Source organism: Cottoperca gobio, chromosome 17 (assembly GCF_900634415.1).
Source record: "Cottoperca gobio chromosome 17, fCotGob3.1, whole genome shotgun sequence".
NCBI lineage: Eukaryota > Metazoa > Chordata > Actinopteri > Perciformes > Bovichtidae > Cottoperca > Cottoperca gobio.
The window spans coordinates 2253722-2280532 of NC_041371.1; the positions used below are offsets into that span (position 1 = coordinate 2253722).

A 26811-nucleotide genomic window follows, 5' to 3' on the forward strand; every position below is an offset into this window, starting at 1 on the left:
TAATTTAATATACATTTTTTAAACTGCAAATGGATGAGAGTAAGATCATCTCTGAGTTTTTTTAATATCCTCAGATTTAATAACCATGTCTGTCTGATGACTGCTCTTAATTATCACATTATCATCTTGGTTTGTAAGCTTCCTTGCTGGCACAGAATGTGACTCGTGGTACCTGTGATATCATGAAACTACAGTTATTTAAAATATTAAGACACTTTCTTGGCAAAAGAGGATTTCTCTGCGTTGACAGGTGGGGTATCTCTCAAATGTTTAGCTTTTCTTTAAAAATAAATCATATTTTGCTGAATACTGGTGATGCAAATTATGTGAAAATTAGATCATTTAAATAATTAATGAACAAATAATTTGAATAAATAAAACAAATATATTTTATCTGTTATATTACAGCTGAAATGTTTCTAATCTACGTAATTATCGGCAAATAGTTCTTTAAGTGAACACAACTCAACGTTGACACTAGAGGCGTCATGTAGGCGGAGAAGTACAGTAGCCTGGATGGGCCAATTCCAGGAAGTGAATGTGCTCAAGCAACAAGTTTGTGGCAACATCGACGAAAAGAGGAAAGCTGTGTTGATGTTGCTTCACGTCTCCATTCCCTCAAAGTTCAGTCGATTGCGCAAATTTGTTTTTTCATAATTCACTAAATTGAACTCTGCGACCGAATATGCTAATCATGGTAGTTTCCGATTCTTTTACGGCTGCATTTTGCCCACCTGAGTATTCACCATGACATTACTAATACTAAACAACCCCCTCTCCATCTCTGCAGCCGTTAACTCTTCCCTCTCGTTAGCAGCTGGACTGCAGCTCAGTTCCAGGATGCTCGTGTCATTACAGACTCCTGACCGGAGCTCATGTCGCTCGCTCTCTCAGCCGCCCGAGGAGTCCGCCTGGACCCGGCGACTCATTTTTTTAGCCGTCTTCAAGATGCCTGATGAGATGTTGAGGCAGACAGCTGGACTGATTGGCCCCTCTTGAGCGCACAGGCCTTGATTACAACTCCACTCAAGTGCCCCCTCCCTCGTCTTGTTCCCTACGTCTGTCTCTCTCAGTCTCCTTCTCGCTCCCTTTTCTCATGATTTCGTTCCCCCGACAAAGAGAGAGGGTGTTTAAGGAGAGACTGCAAAGAAAAGAGCAGAATGACTAAAGAAGATTTGGCTTTGCATGTTTCTCTGCCTGCACTGGGAAGTAGAACAGGGCGAGGACGTGAAAGACGTGTTCGAGATGAATTTGGAATCACGCTTCGACGTGAGAGGATTAGATCAATATTTTAAGAACTGAGCAGCGATGGAGTTTACTAAAATTAGTCACAGGATGATTTGTATTCGTTTGTATTTGGGCGTGCACATCCTGTCTGTCCTGTGAATTAGGAATCTCATAAACAACCTTGTGCATCATTGTGAGAACAGAGAGGGTGTTAAACAGATTATCAAGGATCTGCATGTTTCTCCAGTACAAATTGTTTCTGGTGGGTGGAAGTATTTTGGTATGTTGGCAGTAATCTAATTCTTTCCTTGAATTGGAACCATAGGGCGTTTTTAAGGGGTCAGTTCGCCCAAATAAAAACCATATCGTCCTCCTTTTACCTCTGGGAGTAAATCATTTGATCATTTTGCAGCTGAAACCCAACTCAATCCCTCCTAAAACAATGTGTTCATGTGTGCATCTTTAAGAAACACTGCATGTCTGCACACGTTTATTCTAGCCCTCATGGACGAACACTCAGTAAAGCTCAGTATGTGTCCTTTACAGATATACCGGTCTCATGGAGAGCTGATATTGTTCTTTTGTTAATACATAAATCTGGTGACAAATCCCACGAGAAGAGCAAATCCAACAATGAACTGATCTTATTAAACTACAAGGTGTTTCCAGAGCCTGCTGTCTTATTCCTCCGTGCCATAGAGCGCCATTGTTGTCCAAAAACTATTACAATGTTGACTGAGTCCAACTATTAATCCGAAACAGTCTCCAACAAATGCACACTTCCTTTTGTTCTTGTATTTGATATTTTAAAAGATTTACATGGGATAGTTTGGGTGTTTTAAATGGGGTTGTATTTATCCATAGTCGGTGTGTCGGCATGTCCACAGTTTGGAGACGAAGCAACGTCCTGCTGTGGACGTCATATTTTAACCACCTGAAACAAAGGCCCACCTACACAAGTCAAACAGAGGCTGTTATCGGATTATCGGTAGTCAGGATGACCTGACTTTCCATCGACTGTGTGCAGCGGGTCAACGTTTCTTTAGCTCTTCTTGTAGATCTTAAGAATTGAGCGTGCAGCTGATGTCTGCTGTCAGGTGACTTCACCTTAATTCAGGGGGTAAAGGTATTTATTTGTAAATATTTACTTTACAAATAACAGAAACAGCAGATTTGAATGTGATTCAAATCTGCAATGATGTCTGTAAATATTCAAACCTCTGGATGTCCTCAGATTACATTAGTCCTCTGTGAGCAGGATAACTTGTTTCTATTTAAACAATCCCAGTCTGCAGATTATGTTTTTCAGATCAGAGATTGAAAATAATTTTTATCTGCATTGGACAAAGGTGTGTGTGCAGGTTTAACACCCTGACGGACACGTGTCAGCGTGAAGCTCAAATTCATAGCTTTACACAAGTGGAGTACAGTTTTATATCCTATCTTTCTTCTTTTTCCAAGTTGAAATGTCCCTCACCGTCTACTGCAGCGTGTTTCATGTGGAGGAGAAGTGAGAGACAAAGGCAGTCGAGAGCTTCAAAGGCTGCGGGTGACATTTAGTGCTGCGTATCTTCAAAGACCAGGCCCTCCTTTTGTAGTTCTTCTTTTTGTGTATAATTAATGTAGCTCTTTCTACGCATTTTTCTTTTCTTTTTAGCTGGATTAGAACAGCAGATTAAGGAACTGCACCTTCATTTTTCAATTTGCATTCCGGGGACTTCAAACCGCAGCACCGCTGACGAGCTCTTTCTGAGGCGAGTGTGTCGTGGCAGAGTTTAGAGAGAGTTGGGTGTGTGTAGGCTGCGAGGTCATGTGATCAAAGACGAAAGTCTCGAGTTTAATGCAAGAAGAAGAAGAAGAAGAAGAAGCTGCGTGTGCTCTGCAGAGAACAACAAGTACACGAGGAAGTACATCTCAGGCTGCATGTCTCATGTTTCATGAGATCAGATGAAGAAATATATACTTACGTTGAAGATTAAGACGATTTAAAATGCTTTGGAGTTGTGCTGAAAAGTGACTTTTGTCTAGTTTAGCTTAATCATCATGAGCACCAATACAATACAACCAAGCCGCTCCGTCAGCTGTGTTTGAGGGAAAGATAAAGGGAGGAGGATGGTTGTGTCAGAAGTCCGTTAGAAGAATGCATCTATATTTTACTCTCTGCTTTAAACCCACGAAGGCCTCTGCAGCAGAGCTTTGCTCCGCACAACATTCGGTTACAAACCAACACATATTTGTACAAATGCATCAAATCCTAAGAATTACAAATTGTAACTTGAGCGACTCGATGCACGTGGTAGTTTTAAGGAAACAAGTCCAGTAAAGTGTCTTTAAACCTTTTGTTATTGTCATCTACAGGTTTTGTTTTTACATAAAAGCATTCAAATATTATGGAATTGCATTGAAACGTTTGCTTTGATTAGAAACTTCCTGCCGTCAGTAGTTCCACTTGTGTTTCACATGAGGGATGTTCATGCACAGTGAAGCTCTCTCTTCTCACTGACGTGGAGTAAATGGGGCTTTTGCTACATCCAGATAAACTCTGGATAAATGCATCGACTAAGGTCTCCTGTCCTCTTCATGATGAACTATGAATATTAATCAAACATTAAATCAACTCTCAGTATTTTTGCAGGCATCTATGTGTTGCAGTGGAGCCGCGGAGCTGAAGAATGAGCCGCGGTGTACATTACTGCGCTCATGTCATGTTAATGTGCAGAGTGTTTCCCTGCTGGAAAGGGCAAGATCTGTCAGGAAAATTGAGAAGATTGCGTTTGCCTGTCAGCGTGTTGGGGGAGGAATGAATTATATATCGACTGAAGGGAAAGAGGAGAACGTCAAAAGCTTCATTCCCGGGAACTCGGGAGGTCACGGTGTTTGTGAGTCTCGGCCAAAGCTGATAAAACACTTGAATCTGAAAAAGGTTTTTGTTCTGCGATGACGTCCATCAGTTGAACCAAAGGACACCTCAACAACGTCACCAAATATAGAAACTCCAGCGTGCACGCTCAGCTGCAGGCTTCAGAACGTCATTTCCTCACTGAATACAATCGTCCGTACTCACGCTCAGTGTTGTTCAGAAAGTCAAACATGATTTATGTTAAAGTAATAAACTCCGAAATGTGTCTTTATATTTGGCTTTATTCAGAACAAACTGGAGAACGTCTGTAAGCTCTACGGTGTTTCACGATGCTTCTGACTTGAACTACTAAGGATGAAGTCACTGAGCTTGTTCTTCTGAACTGAGTTTCAGGTTCTTTCAGTGATTTAAACCCTGCTGAGAGACGATCCTGTTTGTTACCTGGACATCTGAAAAAACGTCACCAAATCAGTGCTTTCTAGGGTTAAATGATGCATTTATGGAAAGTTAGGGAAGACTTATAAACACATTTAAAAGATGGAATCATACAGAGAAGAATATATATTGATATTAGAAGCACTTCTTCAGCTTCCAGTTATTTAAACGATGCATGTACAACATCACACGTTTTGCATTCTTGCACTCACATATGTGCACGATGTTCCAGATTGTTATTTTAAAGAAGCTGCTATTGTTAGAGAAGCCGGCGCTCCGCTGAACACCGCACACGGATTTGCATCTCTTAAATTACATTTCTGACATGCAGCTTCCTGCAGTAAAGGCAACACGGTAATAGAGCGGCAAAGGTCAAGGTGCTAACTTGCAGAGGCTGGAGGGTGGGTGCGTGGGTGGATGGGGTTTTGATGTCGGGGGGGGGGAAGCTTCTGTCCAAAGACTTTGTCTAATTCTACTTGTCAACACACAGGTGAGAAAATCACTGTGACGGTAATAAGATGGAGGAAAGTGTTGCATTAGCACCTTGAAGTGTAAATAGCTTCTTATATTGCCTATTAGACCCGGATAACCTGGCAGGGTGGAGGGCGATGGTGGTGTTGGGTGTGGGTGGATAAGGGGGGGTTCACCGAAAAGCATATTAGCTGTGTCAAAACATTCAGAAAAGAAACACCAACTCCAGAGAATATAATTAGGAATCTTTTTTCTCTCCTTCTGTCTGTTTGTATTTTAATCTGCGGCTGATGAAAGGCGGGTTATTTGTTTCTTCGGCTGCACGCTCGCCGCAATATCCTGTCGCCTCGGCTGCTGGCGAGAAGAAGTGTCTGCCGCCCCGCCTCTCCTCTCTTCTCCGCTGGGTTTTGCATTATAAAGAGATTTCATCTCATCCACCTTCAGCCAGTTTCTGCCTTTGATATTATTTATTAGCGCAGGTATTGAACAGTGCACGGAGCTAGCACCTTGAATGGGCCCCCTCCTCGTCTTCTCCCCCACAATCAATACTGTTCCGCATTACATATACATCAGCTCGGAGTGCAATATCGCTCGCTCTCAACCTGCGGCCTAATTAAAAAGATAAGCGGCTTCGTTTGAAGCCTGTTTAATAGGCCGCCGCCTTGTTTCTAGGCGTGAATGTTGAATAGAATCGTTACTGGAGGTTCATTTTGTGCAGCTTTGCTCTGACATGATGTTTGAATGTGACGGGATCACATGGAGCCGCTCTGCTCGCTGCATATCGCTTCACTGTGACGCATAACTAGCACTTCTAGACTTTCAGTGAGTGAAAGACTCCTGTGAGATCTCAGATCTGCACTTTTGATTTGTTCGCCATCGTTCAGGGAAGTCGTTTTTAGAGATATTTGTTTTATGTTGTACCTACCTCTTGTTCCTCAGTCCAGTACTTCCTGTCTTCGTGTGATTGTCTGCCCCGCCACTTTCCACTCACCTCATGTATAAACAGTCCTGTCTCCGCTTGTCTTGTAAGGTCATGAACCAGTGTGTAAGCGTGTTTTTGGATTATTGGATATTGATTACTGTTTGCAAGTAAAGTATTTTATTTTACATTTGTTTCTGCCGTCGTGCATTTGAGTCTTCCTTCCCCGTGTCCGTGGTCGGGACAATATTTAAAAGTTATCAGCAAGATATATGTGATGTGTCTTCAACTGTGTCTTGTATTAGTTACATTCATATGCACCTTGTTTCATTTTGGCTAATATGTTTTGGAAGAATTGTAAAGTGACCCAGATTATAATCTGGAACTAGACGAGCACTCAGAGCGCAGACAAACTGCTTCCACATGTTCCTCGGATGGTCGGTCTTGCCGCTCCTCACTGCTGCTGCTGCCTGGAAGCTGAGGACAGAGATGTTTAAAGTGGAGGTCAGCGGTGACGCGCAGCAGAGTGAACTCCAGTCTGCACAGTTTGGTGTTTATATAAGAAAACAGGTCGAGGATTTCAGAAGCCGAGAAACAGAAAAGCACAAATATTTATAGGACTTCTTCTGCACCCTCTTGGTATTTATTACAAAACAAGAAAAGCCTGCACGACTGTATACTTTTAGATGTTTGTTTATTATTATTTTGTATTCTTGCCACTTGTATGTGGCGTACTTTATAATATTATGGGTTTTGGAACGTGTTTCCTACTAGAATTAAAAAAGAGGAAGAAGTGTCCTGGTGCTGTGATGTGATTGGGCTGCTGTAGATAAAAGGTCAAAGGTCATCGTAAACACGAGCAGGAAGGTGGATGTGGTGTAGATTTGGGTCTCGATTGCTTCACATGTAACACGACTGCAGTCAGTGGTGGAGAGTAACTAAGTACATTTACTCAAGTACTGCTCTACTAACACTTGTTGCTTCACGGTCTGTGACGGCTACAAACAATAATAATTATAGTTATTACACATTTTTTAAAATCAACTCCACCTCTTACCAGCTGCGACATTAAAGTGATCCGTACACATACATGCATCAATAATTATAATCCAACTATATCATATCTATCATTCTGCATAATGATAGATATTATAAAATATAAATCTATTTAGATTTTTATACTTTTGTACAATTTCTGCCTGCATACAGCATCAGCTGGAGGAAGCGAGCAGTGTGTGTGTGTATGTGTGTGTGTGTGTGCGTGTGCGTGTGCGTGTGCGTGTGCGTGTGTGTGTGTGTGTGTGTGTGTGTGTGTTTCTGTGAGTGAGTGAAACGGATATTTGGATCTGCAACCGCCACATTCCTCCAGACGCGTGGCCGGGCCATCGCATCCCCGACTGCCAGCTGCTGAGAAAGAGAGATCTGCCACACACACACACACACACACACACACACACACACACACACACACACACACACACACACACACACACACTCTCTCTCTCACTCCTTCTCTTCTCCACTGCCGGCTGGCATGGGACCAAGTCCTGCATAATGGCTCTGCCAAGGCAGATATGTTCACCAGTTAACTGGCTGCTGTCATCACCAGCCGCCTCCAACAGCGCGCGCACACACACACACACACACACACACACACACACACACACACACACACACACACACACACACACACACAGGTTGGGATTGCCTCCGTTGTAGCAGAACTGGATGTTGTTTAATTCAAACACATTTGATCTACAGAGAAGAAGAGCTCCAACTCTTCTTCTTCGTATCTGTTTTCTAAGTTGCGAAGCTGCATTTGTCGTCCATTTCTTTTTCTCTACATGTTTCATTTCTGTCAGAATAACAGATGTTTGCACATCAGTTGAAGACACACAGTCAGGTTTAGCATCAGAAATCAATGAAGTTTTGCCTTCACATCAAGCGTCTGCCGATCAAGTGCTGAAGCGTTCGCTTGGTCTTCAGGCCACTATAGTGCACGAGTCAGTCAGAAGGTACTGACGAGTTCCCTCTGAGTGTACCAGTGTGTGAACTTGACAAACTGACAGCCGGTTTTATTCAACTCTCGCTCAGGTGTGCAGAGGTGTGAAAAACACCATTCTCACCCTTCTTCATATTCCTGTGTGCAGCTCACACGTCCCTGGCTCAGACACATGGACCCAGCAGGACGGTCTCTGTGAATCTGACTGTGTTGTAGCATATTTATTTATCTCAGCTTCTTGCCCTGCCTTCTAGGGTCGCCATCTTTCTGACATTGTGGACAACATTAACCCTGCTTTCCACAGAGTGTAAACATGTATACAGTGTATTTGTCTTTAGTGGTTGAGATCAGGAGCACATAAATAAAACATTTACTCCTTTACTGACACATGACATCTTGCACAACCAAGATCAGGTCTCCGGTCCTGTTTCCTTGTTAGTATTTCACTTACTTGTACTGAAGCAGACTCGGCGGTCCAGTCACTGAGGAAGGAGTCTTCGCAGCCTGGGAGGCTCAACACTTCCTCTTGTTACAGTTAAAGCAGCTAGCTGTGGCTGAAATGTGTCAGCTAAACAACCTGTAAAGATACATTGCCAGTTATCAGGTTGAGTTATCTTCCTCATGGCAGACGGTTGTAATGCTGACACCTCTGACACGGCTGACACTTCCACAGCATCCTGATATAAATGTAAACTGTTCGCAAGTTGTTGCGCAGGACGCTTCGATATTCTGCCCGGCAGACGTTTTCAGAGGCCAGGAGGTCGGGAGGAACTGCCGACATGCTGCATAAACTTCCCTTTAACGCCCCGAGATCAAACCTGTTAAATGAGGTCAGCCACTGGGTCATGTTTGCATTTCCTTCCCCGTCCTCGTCGGGACCAACAGAAGCCCCTCAAATCTTTCCCAGAGTCGCTCCCGACGTGAATGCGATATTGGCGATTTACTCCGGGGGTCACGGATCAGGTAGCATCAGCTCTGCACTCCCCCACCGCGGGGATGGAGCGGGTTAGCGGCTGCCGTGGCCGCGCGGTGTTTGCCGGATCTTGACGGACACAGTGTGTGATTTGCAGCGACAAGCGGAACAAATGTCGGTAATGAGGTCACCTTGGGCTCCAGGTCTGTGTCCGACTTTCAAGCCTGATCTCTCCCTCTCTATATCCTACACACACACACACACACACACACACACACACACACACACACACACACACATGCACCACTCCGGGGGAAAATCACAAGGCATTCAGAGCCGACTGAATGAAAATGAGACGTTGAGATGAAAGTGGAGATCTGCCTCTCTGGATGTTTTACTCTCTGAAATAAGATTTTCTATTCTTACAAACAAGGAAAGATGAAAATGTCATTAGAGTAAAACAAAATACAAGACTAGACAACACTTGTTGTTTTTAAACAACATGCGTATGAAAAGTAGAAGCAGAACCTTGGGGTGTAAGATGCTGTAGATTACACCTACATCTTATTATAGTTCATTTCCATAACATTGACGATTGTTTCTATTGATTACGACGGCGTTGCAGTTACTAAAGTCAACTGTTTAATGGCGTTTGCCTCCCAAGCTGCTTGTAAACATCTAAAGCTCATTATTTGGAGGTGAAAATGAGCGAAATGTTTCCTATAATCCTTCATTGTACAAAGAATCTGCACGACTAAAGGCAGAACGTAGCGTTGCTGTGCAGCCTCGAGCAGCGTCATCACAATGTGGGGGTTTTACTTTTGCATTTCCATCAACGTGCAACCTTCAAAACGTGACGAGCACGACAACGCTCCACCTGAGACTCTGTGCATCCACCGCAGATTAGGAGGCGTTCATTTATTAGATTTTTAGCAGTTTACAGATTAATGGAGGAAATAAAATGTTTCACTCAAAATGTCACATATATCAAGATAATGCTGCAATAATTCTCACAAAAGTTGTTGCCTACAACAAATTAACCACACACAGTGCACGTGTGTGTGTGTGTGTGTGTGTGTGTGTGTGTGTGTGTGTGTGTGTGCGTGCGTGTGTGTGCGTGTGTGTGTGTGTGTGTGTGTGTGTGTGTCAGAGAGACGGAGCAGACCTCATGCACACAGATCAGTGTCAGATCTCACTCGCTCGCTGAAGGGCAGATTGAAACCAGAAGCTTCTCAGTCGGCTCTTTAAACAACAACAACGTTACCTTCATCCAGAACTTGCACATTAACATGTCTGCTAATCAGACCTTTTACTTTCTTAATACCTGTTCAGTTTGAATGAATGGATTGTAAACTGAAAACTGCAGCTGTCTTCTAAATGCTGAGTCACTTAATATAAAACATACTGTATATCATGATTACAGGGCAATTTATGGAAACGTTGCAGTGATTGTGTTTTGGTTCTCTGCAGCTTCACTGCATGTGCAACATGTCAAATATATAACAAATATAAAAACACAAGTATAGTAAACAAGCAGTGTTTGCTTTGCTGGTGCAGAGACATCAATCACAGACTCAGTCGGGTTTACAACTCTATGTATTATTAGAGTTTATGTCATATTCCCCAGCCTGTCATTCAGCAGTGATGGAAGCCTTAACGAATGATGAGCTGCATGTTATATTATATTTACTGTCTCTTTAAAGCCAGTCTGCTGTGATTGATCCGGTCCTCGCAGCCGAGGAACAACACTTTCTGTCGATATACGCATCCTGCTTCTCCTTCCTAACTCTCATGTGCACGACTTTATTAAACACAAAGAGCTTCTGGAATAACATAAAAAGCACAAATGGTTGCATGATCTATAAAGACGTGGAAATCTCTCCTTTTGTTTTTACAATATGTGACTTTTACATTATTTGTTAATTATTAAATGATCATCTTTTAATAAAGAAATCCACTAAAAACCTTCAGTTTCACTGTTTGAATGTGACCTCGGCTCACATCAGGAGTTCCATATGTTCACGTACTCGTCGTGCCTCCTCCAGAACTCTGATCTCACATTTATTTAGTTGTAAGTTAACAAACCGGGTCCAGGAAACAGAATCTGTTTTTAAAGCCGTTTCCTTCCTTTGTTAAATCCATCTGTGTTCTGTAAACTCTCCCTCCACCTCCTTTGTATTCCTCCAACACAGAAAAGGTATTAATGATGGTGAACTCCTTCATCCCCGTACCTGTTGTTGACACTCAATACCTCAGAAATGGTTCGGCCCTGCAGGTAAAAGCCGGGCCTCGGATACACTGCCGGCTCCGGGGAGGAGGAATATCTGCCTCTTATCCTTTGAATCTGTCCCACAGATGTATCTTCTGAGTGGGCGCTGGCAGCCTAATGCCAGTTTACCCACCAGTCACTTCCCCGGCTTTTTTTTCTACAAGTCTGCTAGCGAGGCAAAGAGCCAAAGCTTTGGCTTGTTGTGTTTTTTATGCCGTAGGCTGCCCTTTATTTACAATCTAGACTCGATCGCTGGGGCTCCTGAGGGGCCCGCTGGTGTTCATACACCTCCCTCCCTCCGCTGCCTCTTCCTGCTCAAAGTCATCTGGCATTTCTCCAAAGCTGAGCCATCCTCTCCCAGCAAGATGATTAATATCATTATTAGTATTATTAGCTCAGAAGTGTTTGTTACCTCCACCCTGCGACGGAGCTCCAGTAGTTTGTCAGATTTCAGGAGTTGCTGTCACTTCTTCGAATGTATCGCAACACGAGATTGTGTTGTCCTGGATTGTAATAAGGAGCTGTGGGACAAGATGGCTCGTCCGGCGAGGATAACATCTTGATGTGAAAGGTTCTCCTATCGTGGATTTACCCATCAGGCCACTGTACCCTGAGGCTGTGTTGATACTGGGACGTGCACTCTGCTGCCATCCTGCTTCGGTGTTCGTCTGATGTGGCCATCGCAGTGAGAGGCACGCCGCAGTCAGGATGTGTGTTTGTAGAAGTGAAAAGTGACCATGTCTTTGACTGCTTTCGGGTCAGAAACATCTGCCGCACCTGCCGATGTGACGGCCTGGTTGACAAGAGGATGAATGGTCTTTGAAGACATGATCTTTGTGAGGTAACGAGTAGGCCAAATTCAAGGTTTTATTTTCAGGAAACCAACCGAACAATAACCTGATATGTATTTACTGCCCGGACCCTTGCTGGATAACTATGTCACGCCAAGTGAAGTGAGCGTTAATGCATCTTGAGCGCACTCTACACTTGGTCTGGCTTGCAGTATCTGTGATGTCAGGCCTCTCTCTCTGGGATTCTGCTGTAAAGATGCCGACACGCTTGACCAGGCGTGTGTCACTTTGGATGAAAGTGTTTCCTCACTGATGCGAGGAACACGGCAGACTTCTGATCCGTGTCTATATTGTCGTTCCTCGCAGGATGTTACTTAGACAGAGTAACATCAATGTGCGTGCCAGTTTTTCCTTCGTATTCAGTTCTGAAGTAAGATGCATTCAAAGGACGGTGAAAAACACTGTTAATGTGTGTATCCTTGAGCTCTCACGAAGCCGTTTTAAGTAATTTAAGTCTTGCTTAACTTTGACGCCTATAGACGCATGACTGCCACCTGTAGATCAGTGGAGCCGTGTGAAACCATTGGCAGGAATGTGTTCGTGCATGAGACAAAGAAAGTAGGACCTCACGGTTTCCTTGTGGTTGACAGCTCTTGCCAGCTAGTAAGAGGACTTAATATTAAAATGTGTTGTGGTGCAGATAGTGTCGCCATGTGGCCATTAATGAAGCACTTTCTCACAAGTGTTATGTTTTTTTTCCCCCGTTCAACACGTTCGTATTGGCTGCGCCCATTTCCACTAGCTCAGATTTTCTTTATTAGTCCTCCTACACATTTGATCCAATCACCAAATTTGGGACGTTGACATATTAAAGCCTCCTTCAGTCACTGATGACACGATGTGCTTGAAAGGTCAGAAAACCTCGAGTCGAGATGATTTCACACTTTTAAGTATTTTTTTTAATTCAGATTCAATATGATCATGTGAAAAAAACCATCTTCTGATATTGAAATACCAACTGTAGTGCAGCGTTGGCTCAGGTCTCCGCTCGCTGAATGCTGAAGTATCATGACTCCACACGTCGAGTTAAAGAATGCTTGTAACATAAGAAGCGGCCTCTCTGACGAGTAATGATCAAATTAACAAAATGCGATTGAATACCTAATGGCGTCGTCACTCAGACAGCCATTTTCTTTCTCGTGTCTGACACTCGATCCTTGAGTTCAACGCTTCATTCCCTTTCAACATCTTGAGTGAACGTTGAGAACCAGTCGCCCTCCAGCTCTGAACGCCTCTCGTATCCTCTCGTATTGGTTGTCTTGTGCTTCATGTTTTAACGTTTCCGACACAAAAGCGGCTTCCAGTGGAGACCAGGAGAAGCAGCCACAATGTGGATGAAATGGACAACCTTGAGCGTTACAGATAGATTGTTGTACAGGCAAAGTGAGGAGGCGGGGGGGATTGAAAGCTCAAGGGTTTCTCCTCCTGCTTGTCCTCCCTTCAGTCATAATGGAAGATATTTCCTGTTAGTGGAGTTTCTGAGCAGAAGAAGCCGGCGCTATTCCCCGGTGAGCACCCCCACGGCCTGATTGCCGAGCCGCCTGGCCTTGGCTGCGGCGCAACGCTAGCGGGCTGCATCAGAATGAGAACATACTCGTTCTAACTCACAATCATAGCTGCATTTAGAGCGTTTAAAAGGAAAGATTGGCAGATTGTAAAAGCCAATCAGAGCTAATCAGTTCTCCATCAAAAAAAAAGGACAACAATGACTTTCAGAGCTTCGATCAAAGACAGACATTTGTTTCATCTTTTACTGGTAAATGTTAGAACTTTCTGCACGACGTCAATGTCCTTTATGAGCTTCCATTTTTCTTTTAATAGTGGTTTAACACCCAAAATCCCCATTAGTAGAAACATTAGCAGAAGCAGTTTGTGCAGCGGCACGTTCTGCAGGATGTTGGTCCAACGTGCCAGACAGCGTGTCCTGGCTCAGTTGTTCAAGGCTTAGAAACAGTTGCAAGATGAACTGTGTGCCAGTTATCACTGCAGTGCATCTCTCTTCCTGATCTGATGGTCACATGATGGTCCGCTTGGCACTGACATGCGTTGTGATCTGAATGCAGCTCAGAAGATCCAAATCCTGCGAATCATGACATGAACCGAAGATCCAACAATGCAAATTTCAAGACATGTCTTTAGGCAACAAAGTGAATAACGCTGGACAGTAAGACATATCATTAAATTGGATGGTGAGAACTTATGGATGGAAAACAAGCAAGATGAAGTCAGAGATGTTAGTATTATTTCTAAAGGACAACCTGCATTTTGGTAAAAAGGAAAGAGAAATTATATTTCCGCATGTCCCAAAGACAAATGTTAAAATGAGGTGCAAAGCTTTTATCCTGTTTGTCGTGTCAACATGTTCCGGTGCCACTTTGTAATACGCCGGTGTTTAGTCTGAGCCCACCTGCAGTACCTGCTGATCACAGAGGAGCACAGAAAGTGAGCCGCCTGGCCGCCGCCGGCTCTCTCCCTCTCACTCACCCAGTCAGCCGAGATGAGTCCCATACTGTAAAGGTCATCCATCAGAGAGAGGGGGGAGGCAGGAGATAGAGGGGGAGAGGAATAGAGTGATGGAGGAGGAAGGCGTTAAGTGTTGGCTTTCCATGTCAATTTTTCTGTCAGGATCAGTAAGTGGGGCCTCTTTTCTTCTTCTCCGCCTGCAGGATGGTTAATAGGTATTAACATTTCTGTTGCTATTGTTCGACGTGATGCAGGAAGGGAACGTTCAAGAGGCTTTAATAACGTGGCCTGTTTACATGAACAGTGGAGTATTACTTCCATTGTATAACACTGGTAATACAGAACAAGGTAGTCAAAGGAATAGTTCAACATTTTAGGGAATAAATGTCTAGTTTCTAAGATTTACACGAGAAGATTCATCAATATGGAACAAAAGATTAATGCTGATTCAAGTGAATAGCCTGGAAGCAATGATAACGAGCTACCAACACCTTTATAGCTCACTAATTAACATCTATTTTATCTAATCAGTGCACAAACAATAATACAATAATAATAATTAGAGGTATTTATGCAGTAACATGCGTGTTTTCATGCACTAAGTCCACTGTTCTGTCTCTTTTAGCTCTGCTTTTGCTCTCCACTACCTCCTGAGACTCTTTAGCTGCTAAATGCTCCACTATGTTCACCAGCTTGTCCCTAACTGTGTGTGTCTGCTGCTGAGCAAGTCGTGTCCGTGGATCTTCAGAGCGTGTTCTGTGAAAATGTTCTCCTGTTGCGGCCCGAAACCACACGACCACGATGAGCTGAAAGTCACAATAAAGTGCCATAAAGAAGGAGGCTGCGTGTCATGTATGATGACATTAATCTCAGGAGCATAAAGCATGCATTACATAAAGTAAGCAGCATACATAAGAGACATTCTTCAGCCATGTGTATAAGGACCTGTAAGTGTGTACGTCCTACACGTTCATGGAGATCAGAGCTGTCAAAGAGAAGAGGAGTGTTGATGGTTTCTGGAGGTCTGTCTCTCTTCCCTGTGGCCGTCTGCTCACACATCTCCGACTGACATCTCTACATAAGAACTGACCCTCGCGAACATCCGCGGGTTTAATTACTTCTTAAAACGAATACTTGCAAAGGTGGCAGTTGGAGTTTGTCCTTCAGAACAACAGCTGTCGCTGGCTTCAATTCGTGTCGTTAAATTTCCAAAGTTCACGGTACAAAGAAGGATGGAAACGTGCTTAGAAAATACTCAAGGCTGCAGCGTTATTCATCTCTCCACTGCCCGTCTCTGTGGTTAGAGGTCTCTGTGCATGTTCTTAAAGCTTTCATTGCACTTGATACCGTCACTCTGTGGGAGACACTAAGTATGTGGAGACATTGGAGGCCACTAGAGAAGATTAGAGACTTCCTCCATTTGTAGCTTGCATGTGACCCATACTTATACTTATATAGTGGCCAGAGATGTGACTTACAATTCTAAAGATTCATAGCAATGCTGATACAACATGCCCGATGAATCTGACGACATCAGCTGCTGTTTCTTATCTTCAGGATGAACGCTTTAACGGTAAAACTCGCACCACAGTCCCCCGTGCACCTCTCCTGTAAGCACTCGAGGTAGAGTTTTGATAATTGTGTGATATTTTGGGATGTTTTTAAACTGGACCACATAATTACTGCAGTCCACCCACTGAAGTTGTATTTTTAGATAAGCTTTCACGTCTTTGCCCTTTTGTACGATGGCTACCAAAAGGTTTAGACATACAGGAGCAGATACACGTCCGTTATATCGCAGATGTTCCTTATGTCTTTATTTAATCACATAAAAACATTAAAAACTGCATTTACGTCGTGCTGCATTGAACACCCACCCGTCTGCCACTAAAACAAACACTAAGCATTATTTACAGAAGCATCCAGTGCATGTCGGGCGGCCTGGCAGGGAGTTCCTCCCGTGTCTGAAGATGGAGAGCTGTTACCTTTTCCACGTCCTCCCTCCCTCGCTCCTCGGCTGCATGACGCTTGGCTCGGCTGTGGGGAGGTTTGATAGATGGCGTCCCCGGCTTTTGGCAGCCGTATCTCCGGCCCCGCCAAGCGATCGTCATCTGCCACTTATCAGCCTTATAAACACACCCCACAAACACTCTGCTGTGGAGCGCCCGGGGACAAGAAATGGGTGGCAAGAAGACAGAAGAAGATGAGCGAAGAGAAAAGGGAGGAGGGAGGACAGAGATGAGATGGAGGAGAGGAGAAGGGGAGACGTGAAGAGAGGAGGCATGAGGAAAAACTATGAACGGTGAACAGATGAGAAGAGAGGACAGAAGAAGAGAAGGGTGTAGGACAGGGAAGTTAGAGATGAGGAAATGTTCTGCGCAGGGATCATCAAACAAATCGCTCTTTACTTTTACAAAAGAGGCTGATGATCAGGTTTGAGATGATCCGGCTTGTTGGTATTCAACAGGTTCCTCTTCTCCACTCACCTTAGAACAGGTGAAGTTGTGCTCTCTGCCACAGACCAACAAGTCCTCCAAACTAAACCATAGAATAGAAAATAATGTGAACTGCCATCAAAAATGATCCATGTGAGTATTTTCTGATCTGGAACTCCCGATCCTATCGTCAGGACGACACTGTTGGTCAGCGCCTTCAAAGGTTGTGACAAACGACATGCGGTTAAGTTTTGGCACAATAAAGATTTGGTTAGTTTCAGGAGGTCGAAGGGACTCGAGCCATTTTACACGTCAAGTCTGTTCACTGGTCTTGGAGCACCTTGGTGGCCCGATGGTCTCAGTGCACGCCACATCAACTCTGCAGAACAAAACAGAACAATTACTTAACAAAGGAAGAACAGGTCTGTTCGCTGGTCTTCGGGTATACTACCACATAAGTTGATTGTTAGTGCAGTGCATAGCTACATCGATGGAGTACTCTTTGTAGCCATGGTGATAATAAACCACTGTCTACAGTTGTTGGGAGGCGGGATGTGAACTGCAGCCTCCCAAAGTCCCAGTTTGTTGTAGGAAACATTGTGGATACTCAGCTGAGAGGAGAAGGGAAGACAACTTAACCACACAACTGTCCTGTGATGATTAGGATTTTAATAGTTATTTCTGTAAAGCCATGTTACACTTTTCAGTGGATATGAAACAAGAGACACACGGAGAATGGGAAGGTGGGAGACCACAGAAGAGAAACGTAGGAACATAAGGAGGGACATGGGACAGAGTAGGAGAAGAAGTGCACAAATCCAGTTTCTCATCACACACACACACACACACACACACACACACACACACACACACACACCCCCACACACACACACACACACACACACACACACATACAGGAGGTCAGTTCCATTTGTGGAGTATTTTGTTTTATGACTCAAGACTCTATTTCTCAAAGGTCACCTCTACTTGGGGAATATTAGTTTTTATGACAATTCCCTCTCAGGAAGAAAAACCTCTTTTACACACTGCCGGTATATGCAGAGGTTAGAAACATGTTGCAGATTGATTTGGGTTTATATTACAGTGTGAGCGGTGATGTGCTAATGAATGCTTGTTATTGGAACACGGCTTCCTGTCTCCGTGCAGCAAGGCGTCGGTTGACGCGAGGTCATTAATTGCCGTGGGTGGTGGGGATGTGTTTTCCTGCCGGGTCCCCGGTGTCATATCAGCTTAATGAATTGTTTATGTAAACCAGTAAGAGGTGTTTAAATACCTGCCTTTTTAAAATTAGAATGAATCAAATGAAGCAGAAGCAAATAAGTAAATGTCATCAATTAAAAGTGGTGAATGGTGTTCAACACAACAAGGCAAACAAACACATTACGCTTGTTGTGAAATTGTTTCTGGATAATGAGTTCAACGTCGCTTATGGGAGGTGTGGACTCCATGACCCTGATGTTGACTTCACATTACTGTAGGAGGCAGAATCAGATCTCATTTTGTAAAGGAAAGTAACCCATAATAGTTTTAATGTTTGAAGGCAAATCGAGGAGGAAAATGGACGAGATTATTGAGAAATCTGGCTTTTTTTAAATGTTATTGAAAATGAATCAGCAGTGAAGAAGCAAGTCCTAACTCTAATCATGTTGTACGGAAGAAGACTTGAAACTAGAGATCGTGAAGTCATTAGGAAAATGTTTTCTGAGGTAATGAAGTCGGGTCATTTTCTCATAGACTTCTATAAAATCAGACGTCTTTTTGAACCCAGTGGCGTCGCCCCCTGCTGGTTGTTGGAGAGAATACATTGACGGGATGCTAACGTTGCTCTTTGTCGTCTGAAAACACAGGCCGATTGTTCGCTAACAAATTAACCGGAACAACTTTAGAAAGCATTGATTCTGTGCGCAGAGATTCTGTGTAGGGATCCATCAGCTCTGCAGGACACGATAATGTGTTTTTAATATTCATCACATCCGTCCTATTGTCTCGTGGCTTTTAATTGTAAGTTCAGGTCTAAGTTTTCCAAACAAATACTATGTCCACATGTCTTATTCATTAAGGGTTAGTGAAATCCTGCTGTCGTTCCTCTCCTCCTCTCTTCCATTCCCCTCTTCTTCTTCTCTTTCTCTAAATCTGCCCCGTTCCTCCTTTAATCAACTCTTTCTTCTCTACATGTTTTTTCTTTATTCATCACCTTCCCCCCTCCCTCACCTCTCTCTTACTCCCTCCTCTCATTTTCTCTCCCCCATGTCTATCACCCTCTCTCCTCATCTTTTCTCTCACTCTTCACATCTCTCGCTCTCTGTCTCTCTCTCTCTCTCTCTCTCTCTCTCTCTCTCTCTCTCTCTCTCTCTCTCTCTCTCTCTCGCTCTTTCTCTCCTCCCTTAATGGTCTCTCGCCCCCCAGGTGGCCCTGGATGTCATTTCGGCCCCCTGCTTTTGAATTTAATTACACATGGCATTGTCTTCATGCAGCCCCACCCCCACCCACACAGAAACACAACCCAAGCCGCTGCTGCCGGTTCATACTGCATCCTAGATCACTGCAGGCAATAACACCCAGGGGTGGGGGCGTGGGGGGGGGGATCAACAAGGAACAGATTGAAGGCTGAAAAGTTGATATCGGGAATCAAATTAATGCAAGTGAGAGCGAAACCATATCTAATTAAGATGCTTTTGAAAAACCGACAGGCAAATGTGTTTTGACAGAAACGCTCGTGACTCGTAGCGTCGACGAGATGAAGAGTTCATTTACTAAATATTAGAAATGTGTTTCATCTGCTCGTCATGCTGGGGGGGTCGGACAGAATAATGTGAACACTTCATGAATGGTTCGTTAGTGTTGATGCAACATCTGTGTGTGTGTGTGTGTGTGTGTGTATGTTGCTATCTGACGGGGACAATACACACACACACACACACACATATATATATATATATATATATATATATATATATATACAATATATATATATACAATATATATATATATATATATATATATATACACACACACACACACACACACACATATATATATATATATATATATATATATATATATATATATGTGTGTGTGTGTGTGTGTATATATATATATATATATATTGTATATATGGGGAAAAACATAAATATCTTTCATTGTCCATGTTGCTATAAAACTCACACTTTAAAATGTCGATCGCCCTTTTTTTATTGGTGCAAAGGGCAGAACATGAAACAGAGGTGGTGACGTACAATACTTGTAAAGGAATAAAAGGGAATATAGAAAAACATTCAAACAAGCAAAACAAAAAAGTGAAATAAAAATAATTCATAACAGTAATTTAAAGAAGAATCTAAAAGATATTTTAATTATAAGAATTCAAACCAGTTGTTTCTAATTGTAACTGATAAAGAAAAGATTAAATATTTCCGTCCAGTAAGACTCGACTTTGCAGCAGCAGGTTTGACGACACGGCTGTTCACATTATTTTGTCCACAGTGAACCTGCAGAATATACGATCTGGTAACTGGTCTGATATTAAACACATACATTTCTTATTCTTAATATGCTTTTTCTCTGATCTTAGTTTCATCAGCGACACAAAATAAAAGCGGTTTGTATCTTTCCTTCTCATAACTTCTGGCTTTAGGATGGTTTTTTTTATATTTGCTGCAACATCTTTTTTATTATCTGCAAGACATTCAGTGATGGTTGGGAGCATTGGACCTGATCTTGCAGGGGCAAGAGAAAAAAAACCCCCAGCAAGCGATATATTTTAATTTGCCCAGGGATCGTGGCTCTCATGATCAACTAATGTGATTACATCCCTGCACTGTGTCACTGCGGCGGTGGCACTGCGCTGCTCTTCCTGCCTTTGGTTTTTGAAGGATGGCTGTTGTTTTCTTCTAATTATACGGCTGCTGAAATGCACCCGGGAGGGCGAGCGAGAGGTATGGAGGGCGGGTGGGTGGGTGTGGTTAGTGGTTGAAATAACGACCCCTCAGTGGTGCAAAAGCATCTATTCTGTTGTCCCAGGCCTCGCGGAGCCAGCCTGGGCCTTTCCCTTTTGTCAACAGTGAAAAATGAAGCATTTCTGAATCCCTCGCTGTGTTTCCCTCCAGGCATCTCCGATACATTGAGTTAACATAAAGCAAAATTCAGGACAGGGGCGGCCCGGGTGACAAATGAAGCGCCTCTGTGTGTTTTGGAGGGAAAATAAAGGGGCCCCTTTTGTAGAAATGAGATTTGCTCCTCATTACTTCCTTCAGGCCCAATTTCCCCCCCGCAGTCCGAATGTATCTGAAAGGTACAATAGAAGAAGAAGGAGGAGGAGGAATATTCTTCAAATGGAAATAAAAGAGAATAATCTGAGTAAAGATCGTTTCCCTTCAACTCGCCCCCAGTCTGTCGTCCATCGCAGCTTCATTCCCATTTAGTTACATCCCATCTTATTTCCACTCTGCACTGCCAGCCAGGCTAAAAGAAAAGGTGCCAGCCGGTCCGCCGACACCCAGCATGTTGCAGTTTCTTAAAAATGGAACCAATTTGGGTTTTTGGAGTGAAACCTCGCCGGGGTCCAAATGAGGCACCTCAGCTCGCCTGTTCACGAGTAGTGCTCTCCTCCGACTTGGACTCATTTGAAGTCCGCAGGAGAGGGGAGGGTCGGATGGTCCGGGTCGCTCTTAGCTACATTTCGGAGAGCCCGCATTGCAGCGGTGTCGGGGGGGGGGTCGAAAGACTTTGTTGGCTAATTAAAGGGAGCTCGTCGTCTGCGCTGCAGTCACGCTCGCTGGCCGCGTGGATCGTCTCTCCGGGGAACCAGCCATGTTGCTGCGGAGCTTTCTGATTCCCTCCCAAAGTAAAAATCATGTCGAGAGCTTTCATGTTTGTTTGTGTATCAGGCTTTTTACTCCGATTCTGTATCAGGAATTAAATGTGTGTGTGTGTGTGTGTGTGTGTGTGTGTGTGTGTGTGTGTGTGTGTGTGTGTATGTGTAGGTGTGTGTGTGTGTGTGTGTGTGTGTGTGTGTGTGTTTAGGTGTGTTTAGGTGTGTGTGTGTGTGTGTGTGTAGGTGTGTGTGTGTGTAGGTGTGTGTGTGTGTTTAGGTGTGTGTGTGTGTGTGTGTGTAGGTGTGTGTGTGTGTGTTTAGGTGTGTGTGTGTGTGTGTGTAGTGTGTGTGTGTGTGTAGGTGTGTGTGTGTGTAGGTGTGTGTGTGTGTGTGTGTTTAGGTGTGTGTGTGTGTGTGTGTGTGTGTGTTTAGGTGTGTTTAGGTGTGTGTGTGTGTGTAGGTGTGTGTGTGTTTAGGTGTGTTTAGGTGTGTGTGTGTGTGTGTGTGTGTGTTTAGGTGTGTTTAGGTGTGTGTGTGTGTGTGTGTGTGTAGGTGTTTCTGTGTGTGTGTGAGATCCTGTCAATTAGGCTTTCCTGCAGATGCAACTCAAATAGGTTTTGCCTCACCAATTACCAAAGGCACTTTAGGCAACAGAGTATTTACTTGTTTGAGTCCCAGAGTTGCCTGCTGTTTACCGTCTCTGCCTGTGTTTCATTTGAACTTAATTAATCTTTTAGAACATTTCGGGGAAATCAAATCCATCGGCAGCGGCGCAACTTTTATTTAAAGTACGTGACAATCGCCGCCGTTTAAAAGAAAGTGAACAGAAGGATCGGCAGCATCAGATTGAAACAAATAAAAAAAGATTTTATCTGTAAAATGAAAGTTAAATAATTACTCATTATTTCTAGAGGCCAGAACGTAAAACTCTAGAGGCGGCAAACATACTTCTAAACAAACCCCTCCTCACCACTTCCTCCTTATCGCTCCCGAAATGAAACTTTTCAGATTGAGGTTTGTTATCTTGCAAAAATCAGACTGTCAGCAGCGTGACGTCGTCTTTAAACCGTCTTATTCAGTTCTTTCAAAAGTGATTAGTAATTGTGTTCTCGATCTGAAAGTTGTTTCTGGTTCGCTGCCTTGTTTACTGTGATAGTACGTAACACCTTGCTAGGAAGCACTGCACTAAAGGAGCATTAACGTCACGTAACCAGGAAGTAAAAGACGATTAATGCATCTTTCACAAAGCTAATCGATGGTCACATACAGCTGCTGCCGGCTCCTCTGACCACACCCCTTTTAGTGGTGTCACAACAACCATTGTGATGGATCACAGCTGACACGGCAGCATCCTGAAGACATGGAAGAACCCAAACGAGAAGCAACCGACGTCTCCGTCAGACACGTGTGACACTGAAGCAGAAGTCTGTTCAGACGCTCCTCAGTGAACAGGAGAAGAGGCGACACCGACAAACCAATTCAGCCGCTTCAGCTTCTCTTTCTCTCTGAAGGGAGCCGAGCAGTGCAGCCGCCGCCGCCCGCTGACAGCACTATTAAGACATGTCGGCCCGCTTGGCTATCACCTACAAGGTGTTCATACATCTCTGTCTCGGGTCTGGACGCCGACCAGGCTGCCACTTCTCTATCAGAGACAGTTCTCTGTGGTTTTAATACAGCGTCACCTTTAGGAGTCTATTTCAAACCTAGCATCCTCTAATGCACCTAAAGGTACCACGCAGTTACCAACAGATGCACACGTAATGTCTGAACCTTCAAGGTTGTTTTTACACGTTAGACAGATTCAGATGCTCACATTTCTTCGCCTATAGGTGAATGATCTACTGTTAAGAGCTACTCACGTGGACGTTGGTGTTAAAGGTCAATACCTCCGGTTACACACATGGCAGCGCTCGTGAATCGGCTCTGACAGATTGAAAAAACTGATTATAAAAGCTGAACTCGTCGGACTAAAGGACGAGTCAAGGCTCGCTATTTGCATATCCTTCATCTGCCTGGTGTGTCGACAAAGAAGAAGCGCCGTGTGTCTCCTCACCGCTGTATTCACATGCAAAGTAAAGTGAACGTAATTATGTTTCCTTTTCTCTTTTCTTTCATAACATTTTGTTCTGGCTTTAATATGTGCTCTGCCGTGAATTTCAATTTGTAGGCCTCTATTTGTTTCCCTTTAAGGCGATGAAGAAAGAGCGCTTTGTGCAGTTAAATTCTATTTGTGTGGAGATTGTGTTGTAATATTTGCCGGTCAGGTTGAGAGTTTTATATTCCGTAAAGAGAAGATATGCTACAGTAAAAGCTCGTTTGGTTCTGGAACGACTTCATCACCACCTTCTCCACCTGTTTGCTAAACTTCAGACTCGGCGCTGACATTAGTGGTGATGGCCAAGTGGTCTAGTTGTACGCCTTCCGAATAAGACTCTAGAAGGTCGGGAGTTCAATACCAGGCTGCTACCATTGTACCCCTGAGCAAGGCACTTAACCCTGACATGGAGACTGTCCCTGTAGTTAGTTCAATGTAAGTCGCTCTGGATCGTCTGCTAAATGACCTGTAATGTAATGGTAGTTTAAAGGATAGTTGTAAATCTAGAAATATGTGAAGGGAGGAAAGATCTACGTAAGAGTAAATGTCACGCTTCACACGCTGGAGATAAATGCTTATTAACAACAGGTAGGTGCTCACACTAACAGCTGCTGTTACCACCTGTCCACTACAGTTACAATGCATATACAGTGGGATTATTGTGGTCACTAGTACAACATCTTCTCTCCAAATGAAGTCATAAATCACTTTTTAGTTCTTCGAATGTGGCGCACACATCGACTGCTAATTATGCCGACTTCACACAATGTGATGACATTTTGGACAAACGTGGACGTAAACTGCAACTTGACACAAAAGAAAAGACACAAATAATAAAGTGATGATATGAAAAAGCCGAGCATTGCTGTTTCTTAACTCAATGACGAGAGAAGATGTGACGCTGAGGCTGTTTTTCAGTCATCTGAAAGTTTCGCTGGTTAAACCAAAGACCTTCCTGAGGTGGTTCGGATCGATCGGTTCTGGTTCTGCTGTGTAAACTGCACGTTGTGTGTTTAAAGTTTAGGCTGAAGGAGGAAGTTATTGATTTCCTGTGAATCAGTCAAGCGCAGAGTTTAAAAGCTGATTTGGTGGATTTGGTTGCATTGATTAACAGCAGCGTCTGCACACACACGTGGATGCATCAGCAGCGTCTGCACACACACGTGGATGCATCAGCAGGGTCTGCACACACACGTGGATGCATCAGCAGCGTCTGCACACACACGTGGATGCATCAGCAGCAGAGATTAATCACATGTACAAGTGTTCCAACTGCACAGTGACGGCTCTGTAATGTGGGTTTCTGCTGTGTTGGAGGGTTATTGCTGTTTTGACTGATCTTTTTCTACAGTATTTTCTGTCAATTCAGTTCATTGATAGCGGTTTTGATTTCCTCTCTGTTCTTTTCTTACTGTAGTTCAAGAGAAGGAGGATCTGGAGAAGGAAGCTAAGCTCAGCATCCTGGAGGCCGGCGTCACCGATGTGAGTACAGCTTATACCTTTTAAATAAAAGGTTTAGTAAATGATGATATTAGTCTTCAACCCTAAGTGAATCCCCCGACACTAAAGGGATCAAACTAAGTGCACGCCCCCCCTCCCGCAGCTTCAGTCAGGTCCAACGCTGACGGAGGGGGAGGAGCTCCGGCTGGACGGGGTTCAAGTCGGGGAAGTTCTTCCTCACCAAACTGTGAAAAACATTTCTTTACCGACCGGGCTTTGTGCACAGGGACATTGTCATGGAAACAGGAAAGTGCCACAAAGTTGTAAGCACATCATTGTGTGCTGCAGCCCCCCCCCCCCCCCCCACACACACACACACCTTTACACCCCGGCTCGATTTTAGTTTAGAGTTCTAGCGACTGAAGTGATCCTATCGCTAAGATGGTTTCTCGCTCTCTCCTATCTGTCGCTCACTTCACGGAGTGCAACCTTTATAATTGTACTTAGAATACGTGTGTGAGTGTGCAGCATCTCAAGAAATAGATCCAAACAACATTTCTGATGTTCAGCGCCCACTCCATCCCTTCCACCGCTCTCTTTCTCTTTACATTACTATTCTCCACCATCGCTGTGATAAATACACCGCTGAGCGTCTGCACTCGCCTATTGATTCAAGAGTTAGTCTGCACAGATGACGGCACGCCATTCACCATGCTTATCAAAGCAGCAGCAGAGGTCTGAGAGACACAGGAGGAGAGGGGAGGGGAGGAGGGATGTAAGGAGAATGAGGGGGGAGAGAAGTTGGGAGGGAGGAGGAGGAGGAGGAGGAGGAGGTGGGGTCTTTCCAGGTGATCACTACCTAGCTGCAAACAGGAGCCAATGACAGCCCATCGAAGCTGTGCTGTAAGAGAGAGAGGAGAGGACGCCCCCATCACAGGCTGCCAGACGAGGAATAGTCTGAAACTGCAACAAAACATCCATCATCAGCCCGTACGGTGTTTATTATAGTGTTATCATACACTGTAAAACAGGAATATTAGCATACTACATCACTTCTGACAGGTAGAAAATACAAAACAAGTAAAGTTAGTTTCTCAGGAGTGCAGAGGAGGCGATCTGTTCTCCCGCCGACGTGTTTTCACCAGCTCGGCTCTGGGAGGGAGTTTTCCAACGGACCTGCAGGTTGGAGCGCTGATTTGTCATTGGTGCCTCTGTACATATGTATCTGCCTGTTGAAAACACAGATCACATTTACTGATCCCTGTGGGGTTGTTGCCACAGCACAGGTAATGGGGAGGAATAGCAATAAAAGCAATAAAAAGAAAACAGTCGATCAGTAAAACAGAAGATAAATTATTGTGGGGTTGTAAAAGTTAATGCACCTGACGATGCAGCTTGTGAAGTGTGTGTGAGCAGGAATCACATGCACGCAGTATGTGAACACACATGCAAGAGGTTTGAAAGGATCTTTTTTATATCTGCACAAAGATTCATTTCAGCTTTTTCAGAGGAATTTGATTATTGTTGCACATTGAACATGTTTTAAAAACCAAAAGATCACATTACATTTGTTTTAATTTAAAACACAGGGCGATAC

General features: G+C 43.9%; 1 protein-coding gene across 1 annotated transcript in view; it reads left to right on the forward strand.

Annotated features, from left to right (window-relative positions):
- Window positions 1–26811, forward strand: part of LOC115022120 (receptor-type tyrosine-protein phosphatase N2-like) — a 181074-nt gene that overhangs the window by 79465 nt on the left and 74798 nt on the right. The window contains exon 12 of the mRNA XM_029452999.1: window positions 25192–25256. Within this exon, the coding sequence (XP_029308859.1) occupies window positions 25192–25256 (65 nt within the window). The remainder of the gene's footprint in view (window positions 1–25191; window positions 25257–26811) is intronic.